This window comes from Bacillus rossius, chromosome 3 (assembly GCF_032445375.1).
Source record: "Bacillus rossius redtenbacheri isolate Brsri chromosome 3, Brsri_v3, whole genome shotgun sequence".
Taxonomy (NCBI): Eukaryota; Metazoa; Arthropoda; class Insecta; order Phasmatodea; family Bacillidae; genus Bacillus; species Bacillus rossius.
In genome coordinates, this window is record NC_086332.1 from 51,335,666 (window position 1) to 51,357,233 (window position 21,568).

A 21,568-nucleotide genomic window follows, 5' to 3' on the forward strand; every position below is an offset into this window, starting at 1 on the left:
TTTGTTGATGGAGCTTCCAAATGTGCTTCCTTATTCGATGGTGCTTCCAAAATGTGCTGGCTTTATGATGGTGCATCCAAAATGTGCTGCCTTATCGTTGGCGGTGCTTCCAAATGTGCTGCCTTTTCGTTGCTTCCAAATGTGCTGCCTTTTCGTTGTCGGTGCTTCCAAATGTGCTGCCTTTTCGTTGTCGGTGCTTCCAAATGTGCTGCCTTTTCGTTGTCGGTGCTTCCAAATGTGCTGCCTTTTCGTTGTCGGTGCTTCCAAATGTGCTGTCTTTTCGTTGTCGGTGCTTCCAAATGTGCTGTCTTTTCGTTGTCGGTGCTTCCAAATGTGCTGCCTTTTCGTTGATGGTCCTTCTATTTTTAATGTTGTTTTGACTCTAGTATTATTGTAGATGGTTCTTGATTTGACTAGCGTATTATTCCATACGGTGCATGTATATAAGCGAGTCCTAGACAGCAGGACGCTCAGTTTGTTACTGACGTCGGCGGTGTAAGGATCACCTAGTTTGTTTAATCTGGCGCATAAATCGCGTAATTACCTGTTCTTGAGAACTCGTTAGCATCTTTACCGACTTTAACGTCGAACTCGGAGGTTTGTACCATCGTCTACGGGAACCTTTACGACAGCTACGACGGAGAAGGTGCAGATCCCGTTGGCAACGACGACGACGTCACATTGAAGGAGATTTCAACAGGTGTGATACCACCATCATCCGAAGTTTCATCATCAGCAATGGATACTTCCACTAATGAAGAGCGTACATTGCGTCAGTGCAAATACTGTGACGCATCATTTACTATCACCTCAAATGCTCGCAGACATGAAAGAAGCAGTTGTTCTAATAATGTTAAAAGAATACAATTTCAGTGCAATAAGTGCAATAAACTAATTTCACGTCTTTATAGCTTACATCTTCATTATAAAAAATGCTCCGAGAAAGTTAAGTGCGAGTATAATGAACATGGTTATTGTTTTGACTCATGTGTTGTACCAGCTGATGAGACTATATAAGTGAGACCCTGGTGATATGAACTTCAGTCCGTCTCTGACTGCGGTGATGAACGGATCGTATAATTAGACTTGTATAACATAATAGACCGGTATCTAGCTATTCTTGAGAACTCGATGGCATCATTACCACTATCTACAGCAACCTGGATCGAACGTCTACCATCATCAGTGCAGAGCACGATGACAACGATGTCTACAGCTACACCTGCTCTCTCAGCACAGCAGGAGATTTCGACTTGTGCAATATCTTCTGCAGAGCAGACCTCAACGGCTTCAGAAGTTAACATGTCAGCAGTGTTACAATGGTTGTCAACAATTCCAGTGCCATTGATGAAGGAAGGAGCATCCAGCGGTGTTCCATCACCCGACTGCACGTACTGTGAGAAGATCAAAAACTTGGAATTACGGGATCATGTAATACACTATTGTAGTAATAACTCTGAACGCATTAAATATCAGTGCAACAGGTGTTTAAGCAAGTTTGTACAATATGGAAGTTAAAACAGCACCTCAGGAATTGTGATAGACTGGCTGTACATTCATCGGAATCAAGCTGTATATTTTGTAACAAAACATTGGCAAATATTCAAAGTGCACAACGACACGAAATATATCACTGTCCTTTTAATGAAGTCAATAATTCGTCTTTGTGTGAAAATTGTGGTGAACCAATATGTCGACCTGATAAACTGAATAGACATTTACGAACATGTAAAAGACTTACTTCATCCATTAAGAAGACTGTTTGAATCAAGGAATCCACAAAACTTTAGTACTTTGACTGTGTATGTTTTTTGTACTTGTAGTAGTGTAGTACTTATGTAATAAAAGTTTTTTTAAAAGAACTTGCGGTGTTTTTATTTTCTCAAACCTGCCACTTTAGTGGTACTTTTTTAAAATATTAAAGTTGTTTTGTATCGGCCAGGGATCGAACCAAGGACCTAAGTCGATCTAATCAATCAGTATATAGATTACAAATTTATTTAATGAATTTTGAACTTTTTCCCGAATCTCTAGCATTAAAATTACGCATTTCCAATATGGTGGTCTTGATGTCTGATAAGATGATGGTCGTAGAGGATTTAGAGTATATTTACGAATGTTGAACATGGTTTATTGAAATTATTATTTTTTACATAAAATTAAACATTATTGCATCGATCGGGTATCGAACCGGGGACGGGAATCGATCTAATCAATATGTAAATTAATGAGTGATTTATTTAATGAATTTTGGAACTTTTCCCGAATTTCTAGCTAAATAATTACGGATTTTCAAGATGGCGGCCAAATTTCAAGATGGCGGGTGTCACAGCAATAATAATAAATGATTACTGCACTCTAGCAGATAAGAATTAAACTAACATGTCATCAGCGCACTCTCGCCGACGATACAATGATGATGGCTTCCAGCGTCGAAGAAAAGGTGGCGGACATGACGTCATTCTAGGTGACGATATATATGCTTTGAAAAAAAGTGGTGAGAGTCAGTATGTCAGCAGCCACAGCGGGGGAAGGATCGGTCGTCATTTTTATTTTTTTGCCCTCATCGGGTTCGAACCGTGGACTCGGAGCTCCGTGTCGTAAATGTTTGTTTTTATAAAAACTTTATTAAATTTTATTAAGTGAATTTTTTTATAAATTTAAAATTTTTTTTCGTTAAAATCGGATAATTAATAAAAAAGTTAAAGATGGCGACCGTAATGGAAACTGCAACAGTGGCGTCATCTTTCAAAATGGCGGTCATAATCCTAGATGACGTCAGAGGCTTATAAGCGGCTATCTCTTAGGAGTTTTAAGCCGCTTTTAGGAATTTGGGTTCTTTCTAAGGCAAAATGGCTTTTGAGGATTTTCGAAATCCTAATTTTGAATTGTGGAATTTTTTGAGAATTTTTGGAGGAATTTTTTTCCTAAGAAATGTAAATTTTGGCGATTTTTGAGGAATTTTGAGCAATTTTTGCCCAATTTTGGCAAATTTTGACAATTTTTGAGGGTCAAAGGTCAATGTCCTACTTGTCCCGTTACGCTCATCAAATATGGCTACCGGAACGTGACATTTTTTCGAGCGTGCAGCTCCACAGGCTCCACACCCAGGACCCGTGAGCCCGGAGCCCCTATTATATACTACTGTTGTCAATTCAATATGACGATTTTTTGACGTGATAACGTCTAATAAATCGATGAACGCTGGCTGCACGCACGAAAAATGGTCCCACTATGGATGTCCCACTACGGATGTCCCACTATGGATTTGTCCTGTTTACGCATGCGTGGTATCTCTCTGGTATGTTGCGGATGGTACAGAGAACTCGGCCGGCACGTGGCGGCGTACTGCTCAGGTTTCACCCCGCCATGCTGCAGGTATAGGTGGGTCGCGCCGGTTGGATCACGCCTGCGCATGTCGCCACACACAGCTTGGGGCAGACGACAACATAGCGGGGTTCGAGGTTATTGTTGTGCACCGCGCCACGGGAGTATATTCGCAAGGAAATGGCGTTCTTACAAGTACGTATTATTTTAATTACTAGTGTAAATCAGTATATTTAAACAGTGTTGTATGAGTATTGTTTTAGCTGTGTAACTAAATATTTATTGCTGGTATGATACTTTTCATGCTTTAGTTTGACATTGGTAATTATTTGTCATGAGTTATTATTTGATCAACTAAATCACACACCGTATTATAGTTATGAGCCCACGAGCGTGTAAATATTTCAAGTCCAACAGAGAATATGCTAGTTAAAAGAAATTCAAACAAATATCGTGCGTGGAATATTATTAATTTATAACATCTGAAACAAATGTTTTCAATATGGCCTCGTGGCCGTGCGATTAGCATCGCTGAATACCAATTCAAATGTTGACGGATCGAATCCCGGCCGCTACAATACTTTTATTTTTGTACTTGTAAAAATTAATTCGGCGCGCGCGACACTACAAAAGTAATAAATATATTTCAATTAATGAATGAAAAAAAAGTTAATTTATCAATTAAATTGTAGATTTCATTTCACTCCTTCTTTGTATCCATACAAAATAGTTATAATTCAATAAAAATGATTCATTTTAATTCATAAAAGTAGGCAGAGGTAGATTTTATCACACAAAAGACAGAAAAATTTAAAAAAAATTTATTCCTCAAAGAATGAAATATTTTTATTGCCTAAATGGTTTGGTTGCAAAAACCTATTACGGCTCAGTCTCAGGCCGAATATGATATTTCATTTTCTTCTGGATCAAAAATTTCATCAATGTTTTGTTATGACGTTGTCACGTTAAACTATCGTCCGTAAACCGACTTTACAGAAAACAAATTTTTTGACGTGACAACGTCTAATAAATCGATGAACGCCGGCTGCTCACACGAAAAAGTGTCCCGTAACGCACATTGTCCCACTACGGATGGGTCCTGTTATGCTCATTGTACGCATGCGTGGCATCTCTCTTCCACTCGATTGGAACAACCATCGATTTTACTTTTCAATCATGTTTTCGTCGTTTGAATTATTAATATTATGTAATTTAACGATCGTCCACCGATTTTCAGCACAATAGGTACGGTTATTTAAAAGTAATGTTGAATAATCGAATACGTTTTTTAACCAACAATGGTGTTTTACAATTACACATAATAATTAAAATTACACCCGGGATCTTTTGCATAATGTTTTAGAAAATATTGTAACATATTATAAATAAGTTTGGTGTATTTGGGATACGTATTTGTTATAAAATCGTATTATAAAAAAAATTGGTTGTATGTAAAGTCGGTTTACTGACCGATTACGTGCCTAGCTACTGAATAGACATTCATTCGTAGCTACCAACTGGGCGTGGCTGGTTAATCGACAGTCATGTGCGTATTTTTTGGTAATTTTAATTAAGTAATCTTTTTTCCTTCATCGAGTAAGGATCGTAACAAGGACAAATATCGATCGACTCGATCATTATTCTAACAATCAATTTTTTTATGATTTTTGGAATTTTCCACCGAATGTCTAGGTTAATAAATTACGAATTTTCCAAGATGGTGGCCAATATGGCATCGGTAGCTTACGGACGTTTAGTGGATGAGGAATCTAAGTAGTTTTAAAAAAAAATTGGTTGTCTGTAAAGTCGGTTTACGGACGATAGTTTAACGTGACGTCATAAATGAAACATTGGTGAAATGATTGCATACTATTATGAATAAAATTGAATCATTTTATTTTAATAATAAAAGAATAAATACTTGAAATTATACTAGTAATCAGATTTTTAAAATGCAAGAATAATTATCCTTTATTGCCGAAATTGTTGTAATAAGCAATGAAAACACATTAACTTTTTACTTCACTTTATAAACAGTCGACGAAACAGTTAACGTGTAGATGACTTATAATGAAATTTAAAAACTGGCGTTTAGCTATAAAGTTTAAATATAATTATGAACAAGTTTTCATATAAATAAACTGTAATCAAATAACTATCATCAATTATATGAATCACCATAATTTTTTAGTCAATTGTAACATAACCTATTATTACTGCACTCGCCGAGAGATTCTACTAGTTGCCACGGAAGTTGATAGATAGCGCGATTTATTCGGTTCGCGTCCGTTACCGTAGATAGCAGCACAGTAGGTGAATAATATTTTTTAGTTTTTATAATACGATTTTATAACAAATACGCATCCCAAATACACCAAACTTATTTATAATGTGTTACAATATTTTTTAAAACATTGTGCAAAAGATCCCGGGTGTAATTTGAATTATTATGTGTAACTGTAAAACACCATTGTTCGTTAAAAAACGTATATGAATATTCAACATTACTTTTTAATAAACGTACCGATTGTGCTGAAAATCGGTGCACGATCGTTAAATTACATAATATTAATAATTCAAACGACGAAAATATGATTGAAAAGTCAAATGGATGGTTGTTCCAATTGAGAAGAAGAGAGATGCCACGCATGCTTACAATGAGCATAACAGGACACATCCTTAGTGGGACATCCGTAGAGGGACAATGTGCGTTACGGGACACTTTTTTGTGCGTGCAGCCGGCGTTAATCGATTTATTAGACGTTGTCATGTCAAAACGAAATAATATTATTCCCTTATGGTCCTGCTATCTATGGTGACGGACGTGAACCGAACGAAACCTGCTCTCTATTAGCTGGCGCGGGAACCAGGTTCTCGTGAACACATATATTCCTTTGTTTATCTCGAGGGGCATTATTTATAATGAATTATAAATAAAATTTCGTGCCCGGGGCCGCAATTCCATATCATTTTGAGCACTGGAAGACATAAAAACATAAAATATTCTTGACGAATTTTAATCTGTGGTTTTCATTGCTTATTACAACAACAATTTCAGCAATAGAGGTTAATTATTCCTGCATTTTAAAAATCAGATTACTAGTTTAATTTCAAATATTTATTCTTTTATTATTAAAAAAAGTAGCATCTGTGGGCGAGTGCAGTAATAATAGGTTATGTTAGATATTTGATTACAGTTTATTTATATGAAAACTTGTTCATAATTATTATATTTAAACTTTATAGCTAAACGTCCGTTTTTAAAATTAATTACAAGTCATCTACACGTGAACTGTTTCTTCGACTGTTTATAAAGTGAAGTGAAAAGTTTATGTGTTTTCATTGCTTATTACAACAACAATTTCGGTAATAAAGGTTAATTATTCTTGCATTTGAAAAATCTATTTACTAGTATAATTTCAAGTATTTATTCTTTTATTATTAAAAATATGCAATCATATCATCAATGTTTTGTTATTACGTTGTCATGTTAAAATATCGTCCGTAAACCGACTTTACAGACAACTAATTTTTTTTTTTAAAGTTATTTGATAGCTTAAATATATCTCCTTAAATCCATCTTAAATTAAGAACACTATTGAAATCAAGCATTAGCGACGAAATACTGAATCTCATAACATCCTCATCTCTCTCATAACGAGTGGGAAAGGCGTAATTTTTTTTTCTCGTGAGGGTTCCCAAAACGTTGTTTAATAAAAATAGATACGTACGAAAGGTAAACCACACAGAAGAAAAATACTTGGGCGCGAAGTAGAGATGGATCGTGAAATCACTACTGGTGATTTAGTCGCAGATATAAACAAATCGCTGTCACAACCTGTGATTCATCTCACGAAGTATATGTGATCAGAGTAGCAATATCGTCGGTCGCAGTCTGTCTTGTATGCGACATAACTAGCGCTCCAGCCGACGATGTGGCAAACGCAGGAGTTCGGAAACTGTGATTGCTCCCATAGCACCAATGGCAGAGCAGCTTTCAGGTGAACTGTGACTGCTCTCAAACCACCGCTAATAATGCAGGCAGATTTAGACCGCTTAAAACTGTGAATGTTCCCAACCAACCAATAGCGACGCCTAGGCCTTAATAGTGATAATATTTATTTACATATATTAGAGGTGGGTCGAAAAGTATCAACCAGATACTTTGTCACTGATACGCGCCTGTATCAGGAACAGCAAACGAGTACACTTGAAAAGTATCAAGTACTTTAGTATCAGTTCAGAATTCGCCTGGAAATACACCACGGCCAATGTGCGCAGAACCCGATCGCAGATGACGGTCACTTGGGCGGAGCTTGTGAAAGGGGAGGGAGCAGGAACGACGAATAAGGGATAAAGAAGGGAAATAATGTAGGGGAGGAAGCGCAGGGGAAGGCGTTGAAGGAGAGGCGCAAAGCGAAATTGTTATGAGTCGTTTGGTTATTGTCCCACATCAAAGTACGCTCAGTGCGCAGTGCGTGCACAGTCTCGTTCAATAATAAAACTAATGAAATTTTAATATTAAAAAGTACATTAATACAAGATATAATATTTATATTTGTGCACCTAACAGCTATGAAAATGCAAATAAGTTCTCAGTTAACACTAATAACAGATGTAATCAACATATGGACTTTTTTTTTTCGAAAACAATTAGTAACTAGTGTTTTCATACATTAAAATATTACGATTTTATCAAAAATTAAAAATATAAAAAAACAGATACGTACATTAGTGAGCATACTATATCAATGTTTACGTTTCAAATGTTTCTTCAGATTAGTCGATGATGATTTAGAACTCAGTTTTTGTTTACACAAATTACAATTAGCAAACTCATTATTTTCCGTAAAAAATTCCACACAAATAAAGTCTTTTTCCTGCACTTATCCATTCCTTATTTCACTATAAAGATACTAACTACAAAGCATGACAGCCTGCAACAATGTACGTGGTAATAGACGGCCAGGACGAACTGCAGTGAATGTTGAACAGATGATACTGGCTGTATCAGGCGGGCATGAGAGTAACAGAGGTAGAGAATTACCGGGCGTGATAAATAATGTATCAGAGACACCGATATAGGGTTGCCAACCGTCCCGTATTGTACGGGATTTCCCGTATTCAGTGACTAAAAGAATTATCCCGTACGTAGGCAGGACGGGACGTGATATTTCCTGTATCTTGTTTAAAGTTCAATTTACACACCTGCATAAAACTGAAAAAGTATTTTCCCGCCTGCGTCGCACCACCTGTTATAAATGTATTGCGACATTGCGAGGCTCAATTTACTCCGCAGTTCACTGGCCACCAAATAGTTCATGTTGAAGCTGACAGGTGTCATCACTCGTCCGCGCTTAGTCTGTTATGTTTATGTTGATATTGTGTTGAGTTGAAAACGGATAAAGTTATCTTTATCATATCTTTATGTATTAAATTCATCACTCAAAAAAAAGATTAGGCCAATACAAAAATTTTAATATTTCAACCAAGTGAATAAATTATTTTCAGATACAAAAACTGCTAAAATAGCACCAATTTGCATCTAGAAATTCAAATTTTTCCGGTGGAGGGCCCCCGGACCCCCCGCTCTTTAGGTGGGGTTCAGTGTCCCTTATGGTCAGGGTGAAATAGTTGGTAACCCTACACCGATACCTTTTTACGCTGGTGATGACGGCACGGAGGATGTGTACCCTGTAACGAGAATGCTGATACCTTGTCGCTTCCTGGGACCGCTACTGCTCTGATACAAAAGTATCAGAGACTTGTAACTAGGTACATTACTGTAGAGGTGGGTCGAAAAGTATCAACTTGATACTTTGGCACTGATACGCGCCTGTATCAAGAACGGCAAACGAGTACACTTGAAAACAGGTACTTTAGTATCAGTTCAGAATTCGCCTGGAACAACACCACGGCCAATGTGCGCAGAACCCGATCGCAGATGACGGTCACTTGGGCGGAGCTTGTGAAAGGGGAGGGAGCAGGAACGACGAATAAGGGATAAAGAAGGGAAATAATGTAGGGGAGGAACGCAGGGGAAGGCGTTGAAGGAGAGGCTCAAAGCGAAATTGTTACGAGTCGTTTGGTTATTGTCCCACATCAAAGCACGCTCAGAGCGCAGTGCGTGCACAGACTCGTTCAATAATAAAACTAGTGAAATTTTAATATTAAAAAGTACATTAATACAAGATATAATATTTATATTTGTGCACCTAACAGCTATGAAAATGCAAATAAATTCTCAGTTGACACTAATAACAGATGTAATCAACATTAGGACTTTTTTTCCCGAAAACAATTAGTAACTAGTGTTTTCATACATTAAAAGATTACGATTTTATAAAAATTAAAAATTAAAAAAAAAGAGATACATACATTAGTGAGCATACTAGGGGAAGGTGGGCGAATTCTGCGCACTTAACTTGGGACGTATCTAAGATACGTAAATAATGTATTCAGGTGAAATGTTTTTTTAATGGTGTTTGTTTGTATCATAATCTTCATTCATTGTAATGATTCGAAGCGCTAACATAATAACCAAAAGTCATATAAATTTTAAAATTAAATGCTGCACTGCGCAGTATTACCACACCCAGTCGGGTAATTCTGCGCTGTATACTGGGTAATTGTGCGCATCACTAATTATAGACCTAACCAATAAAATCTGAAAAAATTCCCCAATTAGTGCATAATTAATTATTTAAACTAAAACACCAAACAGATCAAAGTTAACTAACATATTGATAGTAATGTTTTAAAATTGGATGATTCAAATAAACGAAAATAAATTCAATTACCACCAAATATTAAACAATCAAATAGACACAAGAAACACACGAGTTGATGATAACAATAAAGTCTCCGAAATTAAATATTTATGTTAGTATTTTTAATAAAAGACATAAAAACATCACTAATAAGTTTGAGTTAGCTTATCATTGATGTAAAAAAAAAACTAAGGTGACACACATTTTGTTATTCTTTGACACATAAATAGCATTTGTAGTCTGTTGGTGAATCCCAGCCACTACATTCTTCATGTGTCCACCCACCACACTTCACATACCTGTACCACAATTCATTATCGTGGCCAAATTCGTCACAAATTGAACACACATCTAGATTCAAAGGCTCAATGTCATCATCATTGCTTTCATTACACAAATCCTTCTCGTTGATTAATTCTGTCTCAGACTCACTCTCTGATAACGTTAGCCGTCTCTTGCATCTTTTGCGTGTTAGCTTCGTGTTTTTCTTGTCTTCTTTGTTAGGCCTAGATCTACTACTTGTTTGGATTTTAGCTTCCTTCTTCCTTTTATTATTTTCTCTTTTTTTCTCAATCTCTTCAAGTTTTTCTTTCATAGGTGTTCCAGTTAAGACTTCTGACTTTTGTTTTCTTGATTTAGGCTCTTTTGGTTTATTTGTGCTAAGGGATGCAGCATTATTTGTGGGATCAGGCAAAGGTGAAATTTCTGCCACCTTCACTTGTTGGACATTTCCTTCCGTAGACCTGCGTTCTTTTCCTGTCTGGCTAGGTGTACAGATAAAAGTTACATGAACACCATCACTTTTCTCGGAAGATGACATGTCTGAAATTTCTGCCACTTTTGTAGGTATCTGACTAGGTCCAGCATCCCTTGTTCTTTCGCTTCTGTTTGTGTTATTCTGCTCTTCGTTCTCTTCAGCCTAGCCGACTTCGATTTCAGTTTCTTTACCACAGGCTTCAAACTCCATGTTCAAATGCGTATCAGGGTTAATGGGTGAAATCCAAGCTGCTGAAAATCCAGAAATCCCCTTTTCCATAGTTGCAACTTTTAAATATGCTCGGTTAAACAATTCGGTGAGTTCATACTGGGTTATTTTCTGCCTGCTTCATTTTGAGAAGTAAGCCTACTTTTTGATTTCAAAAAATGAGAACATTCTCTGTAGAAGGCTACTTTTAGCGGACTGAAGAACGTTAAATCAAGAGGTTGAAGTCTGTGAGTTGTATGGGGTGGCAGAGATATAAGGACGATGCCGTTTTCCCTACAGAAGTTTTAGATTATAACTGAAATGTGGCTAGAGTGATTGTCCAGGATCAACAGAATGGGATCAGCATGTTGTATGAAAGACATGCCATTAAATCACTAAAAATTAAATTTACATTAATTGAAAGCAATATTTAAATGAATTGGGAACCTAAAACACGCACTATTTACCTGAAACAAATAAAACTAAGCCTTATCAATTGAAAATACATCTTTGCGTAGAATTACCCCAAGCACAAACATATTTAAGGCTCGCAATAATATAAATTTAAAGTGATCAATTAAAGTTATTATAGTGCTCAACAGAAAGAATATATGGTCAACTATTGTTGTAAATATAATTTACTACTAGAAACACACAACTATTGTACCATACCTTTGTTTATTCTTCGCCGAAAATAACAACAATTTCGATCTGAACCTACACACTGTTGTCGTAACCCAACTAACTCACACAATGGCGTCTCCTTCCTCGCACTAAGTCCTCAGTGTCACCGCCGTGTGGCAGCATTATACAGACCGACGCAGTGTACGTCAATTCCGAGAAACCTCACTGCGCAGTAATACCCGCTGCGCAGAATTCGCCCACTTTCCCCTATATCAATGTTTACGTTTCAAATGTTTCTTCAGATTAGTCGATGATGATTTATAACTCAGTTTTTGTTTACACAAATTACAATTAGCAAATTCATTATTTTCCGTAAAAAAATTCCACACAAATGAAGTCTTTTTCGTGCACTTATCCATTCCTTATTTCACTATCAAGATACTAACTACAAAGCATGACAGCCCGCAACAATGTACATGGTGGTAATTAATACACGGCCAGGACGAACTGCAGTGAATGTTGAACTGATTGATACTGGCTGTATCAGGCGGGCATGAGAGTAACAGAGGTAGAGAATTACCGGGCGTGATAAATAATGTATCAGATTCTCCTTCCGGTCGCACGGTCTGCGTACGCGGAGCTTTGTTGCTTCCTGGGACCGTCTGATACAGAAGTATCAGAGACTTGTAACTAGGTACATTACTGTATCAGTAACAGGTTGGTACTGATACAGAAAATTGCTGTAACAACCCACCTCTACATTACTGTATCAGTATCAGGTTGGAACAGATACCGACAATTGCTGTAACAACCCACCTCTAACATATATAACATTTATAATTAATCATGACTTTATAGTCATACAAAATCTCAGTCATTGATGTAGAGTAATGTATTCAATTCTGCCTAAATCACTTATTTATGTGCATAAGCGACAAATAATGATTTGCGAATTTGCTCAAAGTGCTTGGCAATGTTTTGTCCAAAAATCGGCCAATCTTTAGTCCAGACAAGCAGTTCGAAATGTTTCTAACCCTTAGTATTAAAGATTGTCTACCGCAATGAGTATTTGTCCCAGGATGTGTCACAAAACTGCGTTTAGCAGTCAATTGTAGAATAAAAACGTTAGGCACTATCTGTTGGCAACACACGCACTTTCGTGTTTCCACTTTAGTAGAGAGGGTAAAAAAAAATGTTCCACCCGCGAGAATATTTTACCGCCATATCCGGGCCACGCACGGGGCCAGTAGTGCAACCGTGCCAAGCTGGAATAAAAATAACATGTCGAACGACAAAATGTGAAATCATAATTCCACATTGTTGTACGTATAATGTATCTTGCCATTATTTACCCACAAAATATATGACAACGCATAATGTTTACAGGAGTTTTGAAGGGAGACTTTTTGTTTACAGCCACTAGGGTAAGTCGATGCAATGACGTCATCAAAGGGTATCGAAAAGCGGGCAATGAAAATATGTAGGTAACAGAAAGTGAAGGCAGTGAAAATTGTAGGTAACACAAAGTGTAACTAAGCATCAGGGATGGGGAACTTGAAATTATGTTTGTATTATAGCACTCCACTTGCACACTTGAACGCTATTCAATCGGATTTAGTGTATGCAGTTAAACAAATTTTCCAAATTTTAGCCAGTTTCATATTTCGTATTTTAGCTGGATTTGACTACTTTTTGCCATGCCATCGAGATGGAACTATCCAGTTGATCCAGTTTCAGAGAATTTTGCCCAACTTAATGTTTAAGCTCGTTTTTTTTTTACTACTTATAGTTATTCCATTGAGTTTGTGTGTAACCAGTTAGACCAGCTTACATCACTTTTTGACAAATCTTTTTGCTTCATTTAGATTTAACTTTTTGACGTGACAACGTCTAATAAATCGATGAACGCCGGCTGCACGCACGAAAAAGTGTCTCGTAACGCAATTTGTCCCACTACGGATGTGTCCCGTTACGCTCATTGTACGCATGCGCCGTATCTCTCTCCACTCGATTGGAACAACAATCGATTTGACTTTTCAATCAGGTTTTCGTCGTTTGAATTATTAATATTATATAATTTAACGATCGTCCACCGATTTTCAGCACAATCGGTACGGTTATTTAAAAGTAATGTTGAATTTTCAAATACTTTTGTAACGAACAATGGTGTTTTACAATTACACATAATAATTCAAATTACACCCGGGATTTTTTGCACAATGTTTTAAAAAATATTGTAACACATTATAAATAGGTTTGGTGTATTTGGGATGCGTATTTGTTATAAAATCGTATTATAAAAACGAAATAATATTATTTCCCTATGGTGCTGCTATCTACGGTGACGGACGCAAACCGGACGAATCGTGCTCTCTATCAGCCGCCGTGGGAACCAGGCACTCGTTAATACATATTTTCCTTTGTTTATCGCGATGGGCATTATTATTAATTAATTATAAATAAAATTTCGTGCCCGGGGCCGCAATTACATATCATTTTGAGCACTGGAAGACATAAAAGCGTAAAATATTCTCGACGAATTTTAATCTGTGGTTTTGATTGCTTATTACGACAACAATTTCGGCAATAAAGGTTAATTATTCTTGCATTTTAAAAATCTGATTACTAGTATAATTTCAAGTATTTATTATTTTATTATTTAAAAAGTAGCATCTGTCGGCGAGTGCAGTAATAATAGGTTATGTTAGATATTTGTAAAACAGTTTATTTACATGAAAACTTGTTCATAATTATATTTAAACAAAAAGTTAATGTGGTTTTCATTGCTTATTACAACAACAATTTCGGCAATAAAGGTTAATAATTATTCTTGCATTTTAAAAACCTGATTACTGGTATAATTTCAAGTATTTATTCTTTTATTATTAAAATAAAAATGATTCAATTTTATTCATAATAGTATGCAATCATTTCACCAATGTTTCATTTATGACGTCACGTTAAACTATCGTGCGTAAACCGACTTTACAGACAACCAATTTTTTTAAAAAACTACTTAGATTCCTCATCCACTAGACGTCCGTAAGCTACCGATGCCATCTTGGCCACCATCTTGGAAAATTCGTAATTTATTAACCTAGACATTCGGTGGAAAATACCAAAAATCATAAAAAAATTGATTGTTAGAATAATGATCGAGTCGATCGATATTCGTCCTTGTTACGATCCTTACTCGATGAATTACCAAAAAATACGCTCATGACTGTCGATTAACCAGCCACGCCCAGTTGGTAGCTACGAATGAATGTCTATTCAGTAGCTAGGCACGTAATCGGTCAGTGAAATTCAGTTGATGCCGACATTTGCCGTTATCAACTGGACGTGTGTTCCTGGTCAATGAATACACGTACCTAGCCACCGACTAGACGTACATTGCCACCAACTTGATGTGTCTGGCCAACAACTGGTCGTACCTGGTCGCTGACTGTACATGCCCAGGGCCAGAACTAAGGGGGGGCATGGGGGGCATGTGGCCCGGGCGGCAAATATCAGGGGGCGGCAAAATATGAAATGTGGTTCACTAAAACAAGTTGAAACTAGTCATTAAAAAATGTTTTGAAAGTGTACATATCGCAACCAATAAGTTAGCAAAGAAATTAAGAAATTCTATTTAATTTGATTATACATAATTTGTAGATATATTCGTACTTCAAATGCGTTACTTCACTCTAAGAAACAATTATTACCATAATTCGTGGTCTGGAGTGAGTAAACCCACTGCGATGAGAGCTGGCATCTCAAGGACCCGTTGCGCGGGTGATCACTTGGCTGAGCAAGATGTAGCCCTTTCTCTGATAAATACCCTCATTTTTCCAGTTCCTACTCAGTCGCTCCTGTGTTTTCGTACCATGTGCGTCTCTGCCTGAGGACGGGAGCAGATAGCAGTTCCCGAAACGTCGCTTGTTTCTATTTTGGAAAACTATTGTGTTTGTTTCGGCTTTTCGTTTTGTCGTTTTATAGCCTCGTTTCAAATGTTTTGCTGAATTTTTTTGGGTTCAATATTTCTGTGCTGTCATCATTTGTAGTTTTTTTTATCGTTTTATTCTGTTTTGGAAAACTATTGTGTTTGTTTCGTCTTTTCGTTTTGTCGTGTTTTTGTCTCGTTTTAACCATTGTGCTGAATTTTTTTGGGTTCAATATTTTTGTGTCATCATCATTTGTGGGTTTTTTTTCGTTCTCTTAGTACATTTTTCTTTGTTTGTTGACCATATTCCTGTTACGGAATATTTTGTGGTGTTTATATCCTGTTGACAACAGCAATTTTTTGCTTAATTCGTGATTTTTGTCTTTTGGTTATTTTTACTTACTTATTTATTTTATTTTTTAAATTTTCTTTTACAGAAAAAGTGCTTAGCAATGGCGTATGTCCAAAAAACTTACATCAAGTAATGTTGGAAGTCATTGACAGATTAATTATGGAACTGAGTAACAGGTTTAAGTCTTTGAAGAACATTAACAATAAGTTTGGATTTTTAAATTCATAAAATTGAAGTAGAAGATTTAAAAGTCAAAGCAGCAGAATTAGGAAACACAGTGCCGATCTTAACAAAGAAGAATTCGTATTTGAAATTGAAAGTTTTAAGCACCATGCATTAACAGTAGACCCTTCCAGTTACAATTGCGTCAGGTGAAAGAAGTTTTAGTAAACTTAAACTTATTAAAAGCTATTTGAGAAGCACGATGGGCCAGCAGAGATTAACAAATCTAAGTGTTATATCTATTGAACACAAACGAGCCGCTTTGATCAATTTGGATGATATTATTAACACTTTTGCATCTAATCATGTTCGAAAAATTAAATTTTGAATTGAATTTCTTTGTAAGGTTATCAATACAAAATTATACTTAAATCAGAATCACATTTTCCTTATGTAATTTTATTACTTAATAAACTTATTGGTAAGACATTAATTTTCACTGTTGTGCAAACAAAAAACAATAGTTTGATAACAGTCTATTTCATTATAATAAAAAATGTAATTGTATTAGTTTTCCAATTAGTTTACTTGATAAATAAAAGTTCTCAATTATGTATAAGTGAATGGTATCATTTCAACCACCACTTCTAACGAAAAAGGGTATTTTATAATGTTGGTAAGGAGGGGGCGGCAAATTAAGCTTTGCCCCCCCTAACGAATCTCCTAGTTCCGGCCCTGAACATGCCCAGCTGATAACTGGACATGTCGGCCATAAACTGAATGTACCTGGCTACTGAATAGACATTCCTAACTATCAACTGGACGTGGTTGGTTAATCGACTGTCATGTGGAATTGTAACACTGTAATGTAACAATGTAACAAATTATGTCCTGAAAACACATGTCAAAGCATGCAAAGGACTTGCTTCGCCTTCTAAGATGCCTTTAGAAGTCTAGAAACATTAGTATTTGCTTTTTTTGTACTTGTAGAAATTATGTAATAAATTTTTATTTGTTATAGGCCTATTGTTGTTAAATTTGTCGAATCTGCTATATTTTAAATTTTAATTAAATTATCTTTTTTGCATTAAGTAAGGATCGATACAAGGACGAATATCAATCAAATCAATCATTATTTTAACAAACTATTTTTTTGACGATTTTTGGAATTTTTCCTGAATTTCTATGTTAATAATTGCGAATTTCCAAGATGACTTTGGTAGCTTATTGACGGCTGGTGAATGATGAATTTAAGACATATGATTTTTCGCCTTATTTTATTGAATAAATATATTTTTACATGTAATTAACTTTTTTGCATTAGTCAAGGATTGAACCAAGGACATAATTAAATCAATCGAATCAATCACTTGTTTTAATAAACGTAGTTTTTGATGATTTTTGAAATTTTTCTCGAATTTCTAGGTTGATAATTACGAATTTTTCAACAATGCATCGGAAGCTTACTGGCATCTAGTGGATGAGGAATTTATTTAAGAGGTTTTAAGATTTTTTCATCATATTTGATTGAATAAATACTTTTTACCAGAAATTAACATTTTTCATCAGTCGAGAATCGAACCAAGGACAGAAATCAATCTAATAAATAATTATTTTAATAAGTGTTTTTTAATGTTTTTTTGTAATGTTTACGAATTTCTAGCTAAATAATTACAGATATGCAAAAACGGCAAATTCCAAGATGGCGGATGTGGAGACGTCCAAATTGGCCGCCAAGATCCTTATCATAGTCAATGAGCGGCAGACACGCCCGAACATGGCCGATTCCTGACGATTGGTTAGATACAATTGACTAAGCCACAAAGCCATAGGCCCGTAAGAATAACATTAGGCCCCTATCGGCTATTATACACTACTTATTTATCAATCGTAATTTAAGAGTCCCCATTTATCTACTATACCCATCCCTCCCCCTCCCCTAAAAAATTGTAGGATGGCTCCACTTTGTATTGTGTACTTATATAATAGTTGTTATTTGCTTTATTCACTACCCAAACTTGCTCATAAAACACCAATAACAAAAAAGGAAAACAATTTCATGACGTATATTATTCCGAATTTAAATATCCATAAAGAAATTATATTGTTGAAGCTTAGTTTATTTTGAAGGGGGGAAAAAACACTATTCTTGTCCCCTTGTCTCGTGGCAAAAAGAAATCTTACAGACCTCGCGCACAAAATTGCAACCCGCACCCGATCACCAGTTTTGTTAGTTTGCGTATTTTTGAAAGAACTTCAAGATTTCATTTAGATAAGTTTTTATCCGCATTTTACGTCATAAAAATCACACAAAATATATATATATATTTTTTACAAACGTTTAAGAGATATAAATTTGCAATTGCTCCCGTGCTGAGTCACTAACGGATTTGTGAATACATTTTGAGACAGTACGGTTTCTAATGAGTTGACTCTTGTTTCGTTAGCCAGATCATTATGCAAAAAGGAAAAAAGGATTGGTAATCCTATCTCTTCAGCAGCATCTCAGATGTTCTTTGCTCTATAGTCAGCAACTAACTTCAATCAAATACTTGTTTTCCGACCAGAAAAGCACGGACCATGGAGCTATTAAATTTTATAACAGGGTCTTTGGTTGTTAACATATTTTTTATACTGAACTATGGGCTATAAATTGCGATCTTTTTGTCTCATAATTCCTGATTTTATCATGCACACTTAAATTTTCCCAGATAGTTCAGGTTTGTAAGCTGTAAATCCACCGTCTCTAATGAGATCCAACCTTCACAGTGAGAAGGTTTGATTCATTTTCTTCTTGATCAGCGCTGACCTCTCATAAATCAAACTTTACATATAGCACCGCGTCGTTCAACTCCCTTCCTCCCCCCCCCCCCCCTACTTCCACAACGATCTGAGCCCGATAGCTAATGGATTGGTCATAAATTTTCCATTTCGCATTCCAGTCGCAGATACAACACTGGGCATTTTTTAAATGCCACTTCAAGGGATGGCTTATGTTTGTGTCTAGAATCACAAGTTTATTCAGTGACTGTTGAGGTACTTTTCTTCAAAGTATAAAACATCATTACTAGTGAATATGCTACGCTTAACGTACATTATTTCGGACATCGAGCGCTTAGAATGTGGTTAATTGCGTAACTTACCCTCGACTTATAATTTCTTCCCTCCCTATTGGGCAAGAGTATATTATGACTTCTCCGCTATGGTTCTAATTCCACTATCCCGAGATCACTCCTGGCAAATTCTCGGATGGTTGTTTTCTACAGGTCATGGCCCGTCCTTCCCACGCAGTCTCCTTTCACCAGTCAAGTGCGTAGCGCAGCCTTAGGATGCGTTAACCCCGGTGCGAGGGGTTCTGGGTCCGAATCCCGAGCAGTGCACGGGCGTGTGGCTTCGCAAGACGGCAAGGTTACATCAAGTTTAGTTTGTAAGTTCCCCCTCCCCTTCATTTCCGATTAGCCTACTGGAACAAAAGCGAGGGCATTAATAAACCCCGTAGATATCCTTGAAATACAATGTTGAGTGAATCAATTCTTTAAGTCGGTGTCCGAATTCACCTGAGTGACATCGAAAAGGCTGTCCAAACTGGCGGTACAGAAGTATGGTAAACATATGTGCACTTCTAGCATACTTCAGGTAAAGAAACGTTGCCATTTTGAAAAGTGTTTTGTAGGTTGTATTCGATTTAACACTTTGGTAACTAAAAGACTCGTATCATAATTATCACTTTGTAAGTTAACAGGAATAAAATATTATATCAACTAATTAATAATTTAAGAGGTACATAGAAAATTTCATAAACTATACATGCAAATACACCGATCGTAACCTACGTAAGAAAAGTAGAAACTTAAACAAAGTACCAAACGTTCATTGTGTTTGTAACTGATTGTAAACTTATTTTTTGTGAGTAACCTGTTTAGCTGGCTAATATCATTCAAAGAGGCCGAAAATTACATCCGTTACCTGCTTTAGTACCGCTCAAGGATAAGTAAAGTGTGCGGAGTCGCTAGCTATGTAGGTACTTGAACCAGGACACAGCCTCAGAACCTTGTTTTCGACGAGATACTAGGGCTCAATTTCACATGCCGAGTAGGTTATTTCATTTTCTTATCATTACTATTAATCAAGGGATATTCCTGTTCAATTATTCCGATACCACCCGTGTGTTGGTTTTGGGGGCACAAATTTTCTCGCCAGAGATTTACCAAACTTATTTACCAGCTGCAAAAGATCACGCGAGTGATCATGACTATAAAAACACGTGATCTAGTGATCTAGAGAAGAGCGGAGAAAGGGCCGGACGCACCCGGAGAACCACCAGCCGCCGCCGAAGGCCGGGGCGCAAGGGCAGCAAGGCGGTGCCTCGTCGTTCTTCCTGTCCACCGTGCTGAAGGGCTTGCTGTTATGCTCGGCCAGGGAGTCCGTGGCGTTGCCCGCGTAGCCCCCGACAGTCAGCCGGTAGCCGCGCTCCTCGTTGTCCACCCTGCGACATTGGGGTCGTCGCAGATTGTAACATGACAATTGTTAACTGAAGTATGTAATGCCCTAATAAAACCAGGAGTGGCAAAAAAAACCGTGCTTTTAAAAAAAAAAGGGGGGGGGGGACTTTTTGAAAAGAAAAAAAACGGACCTTTCGGATTGTTCGGGTTTTTCCCCCACAAAAATCCGTGTTTTTTTATATTCCTTTTTTTTAAATCGATATTTTTGTATGTTTTTAAACAATCAACTTGTTTGTATTTAGCCTATTAAGTTGGTTATACTCTTAGATTTTTTTCTAAATTAAATATTTTTTATCTATTACTTGTATGAATTTCTAAGGGATTACTTACAATAAGCTGAAATCAGCCTGTGTTTTGTACGTTTATGTACATCTGTAATGTACGTAGGTACGTACTTTGTACGTATGTGTTATTAATGTTAAATCGTAAGAAAAAATGCTAATTTTTGTAATTGATATTTTAACTATATTAACATTAACAAATTTAAAAGTTTTTTTTAAACTGGGTTTTATTGAAAAACCCAACCCAAAACCCGCGGGTCGGATACATGGCTGCTAACCATGGGTAAAACCCACCGGCCCGTGACAACGTCCACCATTTTCCCAGTTGCACAGATTCCAGTCTTCACCTCGTCGGGAATCGAACCCGAACTGCCTTGGTAGAAGGCGAGTTATATGTGAATTCCACCACCGCGGCCCCCGCCGGAGCCTCGAGTCGTGCTTAGGTCACAACCGCCATCTTGGTTTTATAAGTGTTTACGGCTGAAAGAAAGCATAGGTACACAAGACGTTTAATACTGTGACTATGTTATGACATCGTCAGTTGCTCGCTTGGTAAAATCAGTCAATTTCTCCTTGTGCTCGTAGTCTAGGCTGGGGCCTGTCACTTGATGTCAGACTATAAAAAGGCATAACAGTAGCGAAAGCTATCATTCAGGTTATT

The 21,568-nt window shown here is 36.7% G+C and overlaps 1 protein-coding gene across 1 annotated transcript in view; it reads right to left on the minus strand.

Annotated features, from left to right (window-relative positions):
- The window catches only part of LOC134530685 (angiopoietin-4-like), a 130,384-nt gene that overhangs the window by 15,793 nt on the left and 93,023 nt on the right, over positions 1-21,568 (minus strand). The window contains exon 11 of the mRNA XM_063365750.1: positions 20,434-20,610. Within this exon, the coding sequence (XP_063221820.1) occupies positions 20,434-20,610 (177 nt within the window). The remainder of the gene's footprint in view (positions 1-20,433; positions 20,611-21,568) is intronic.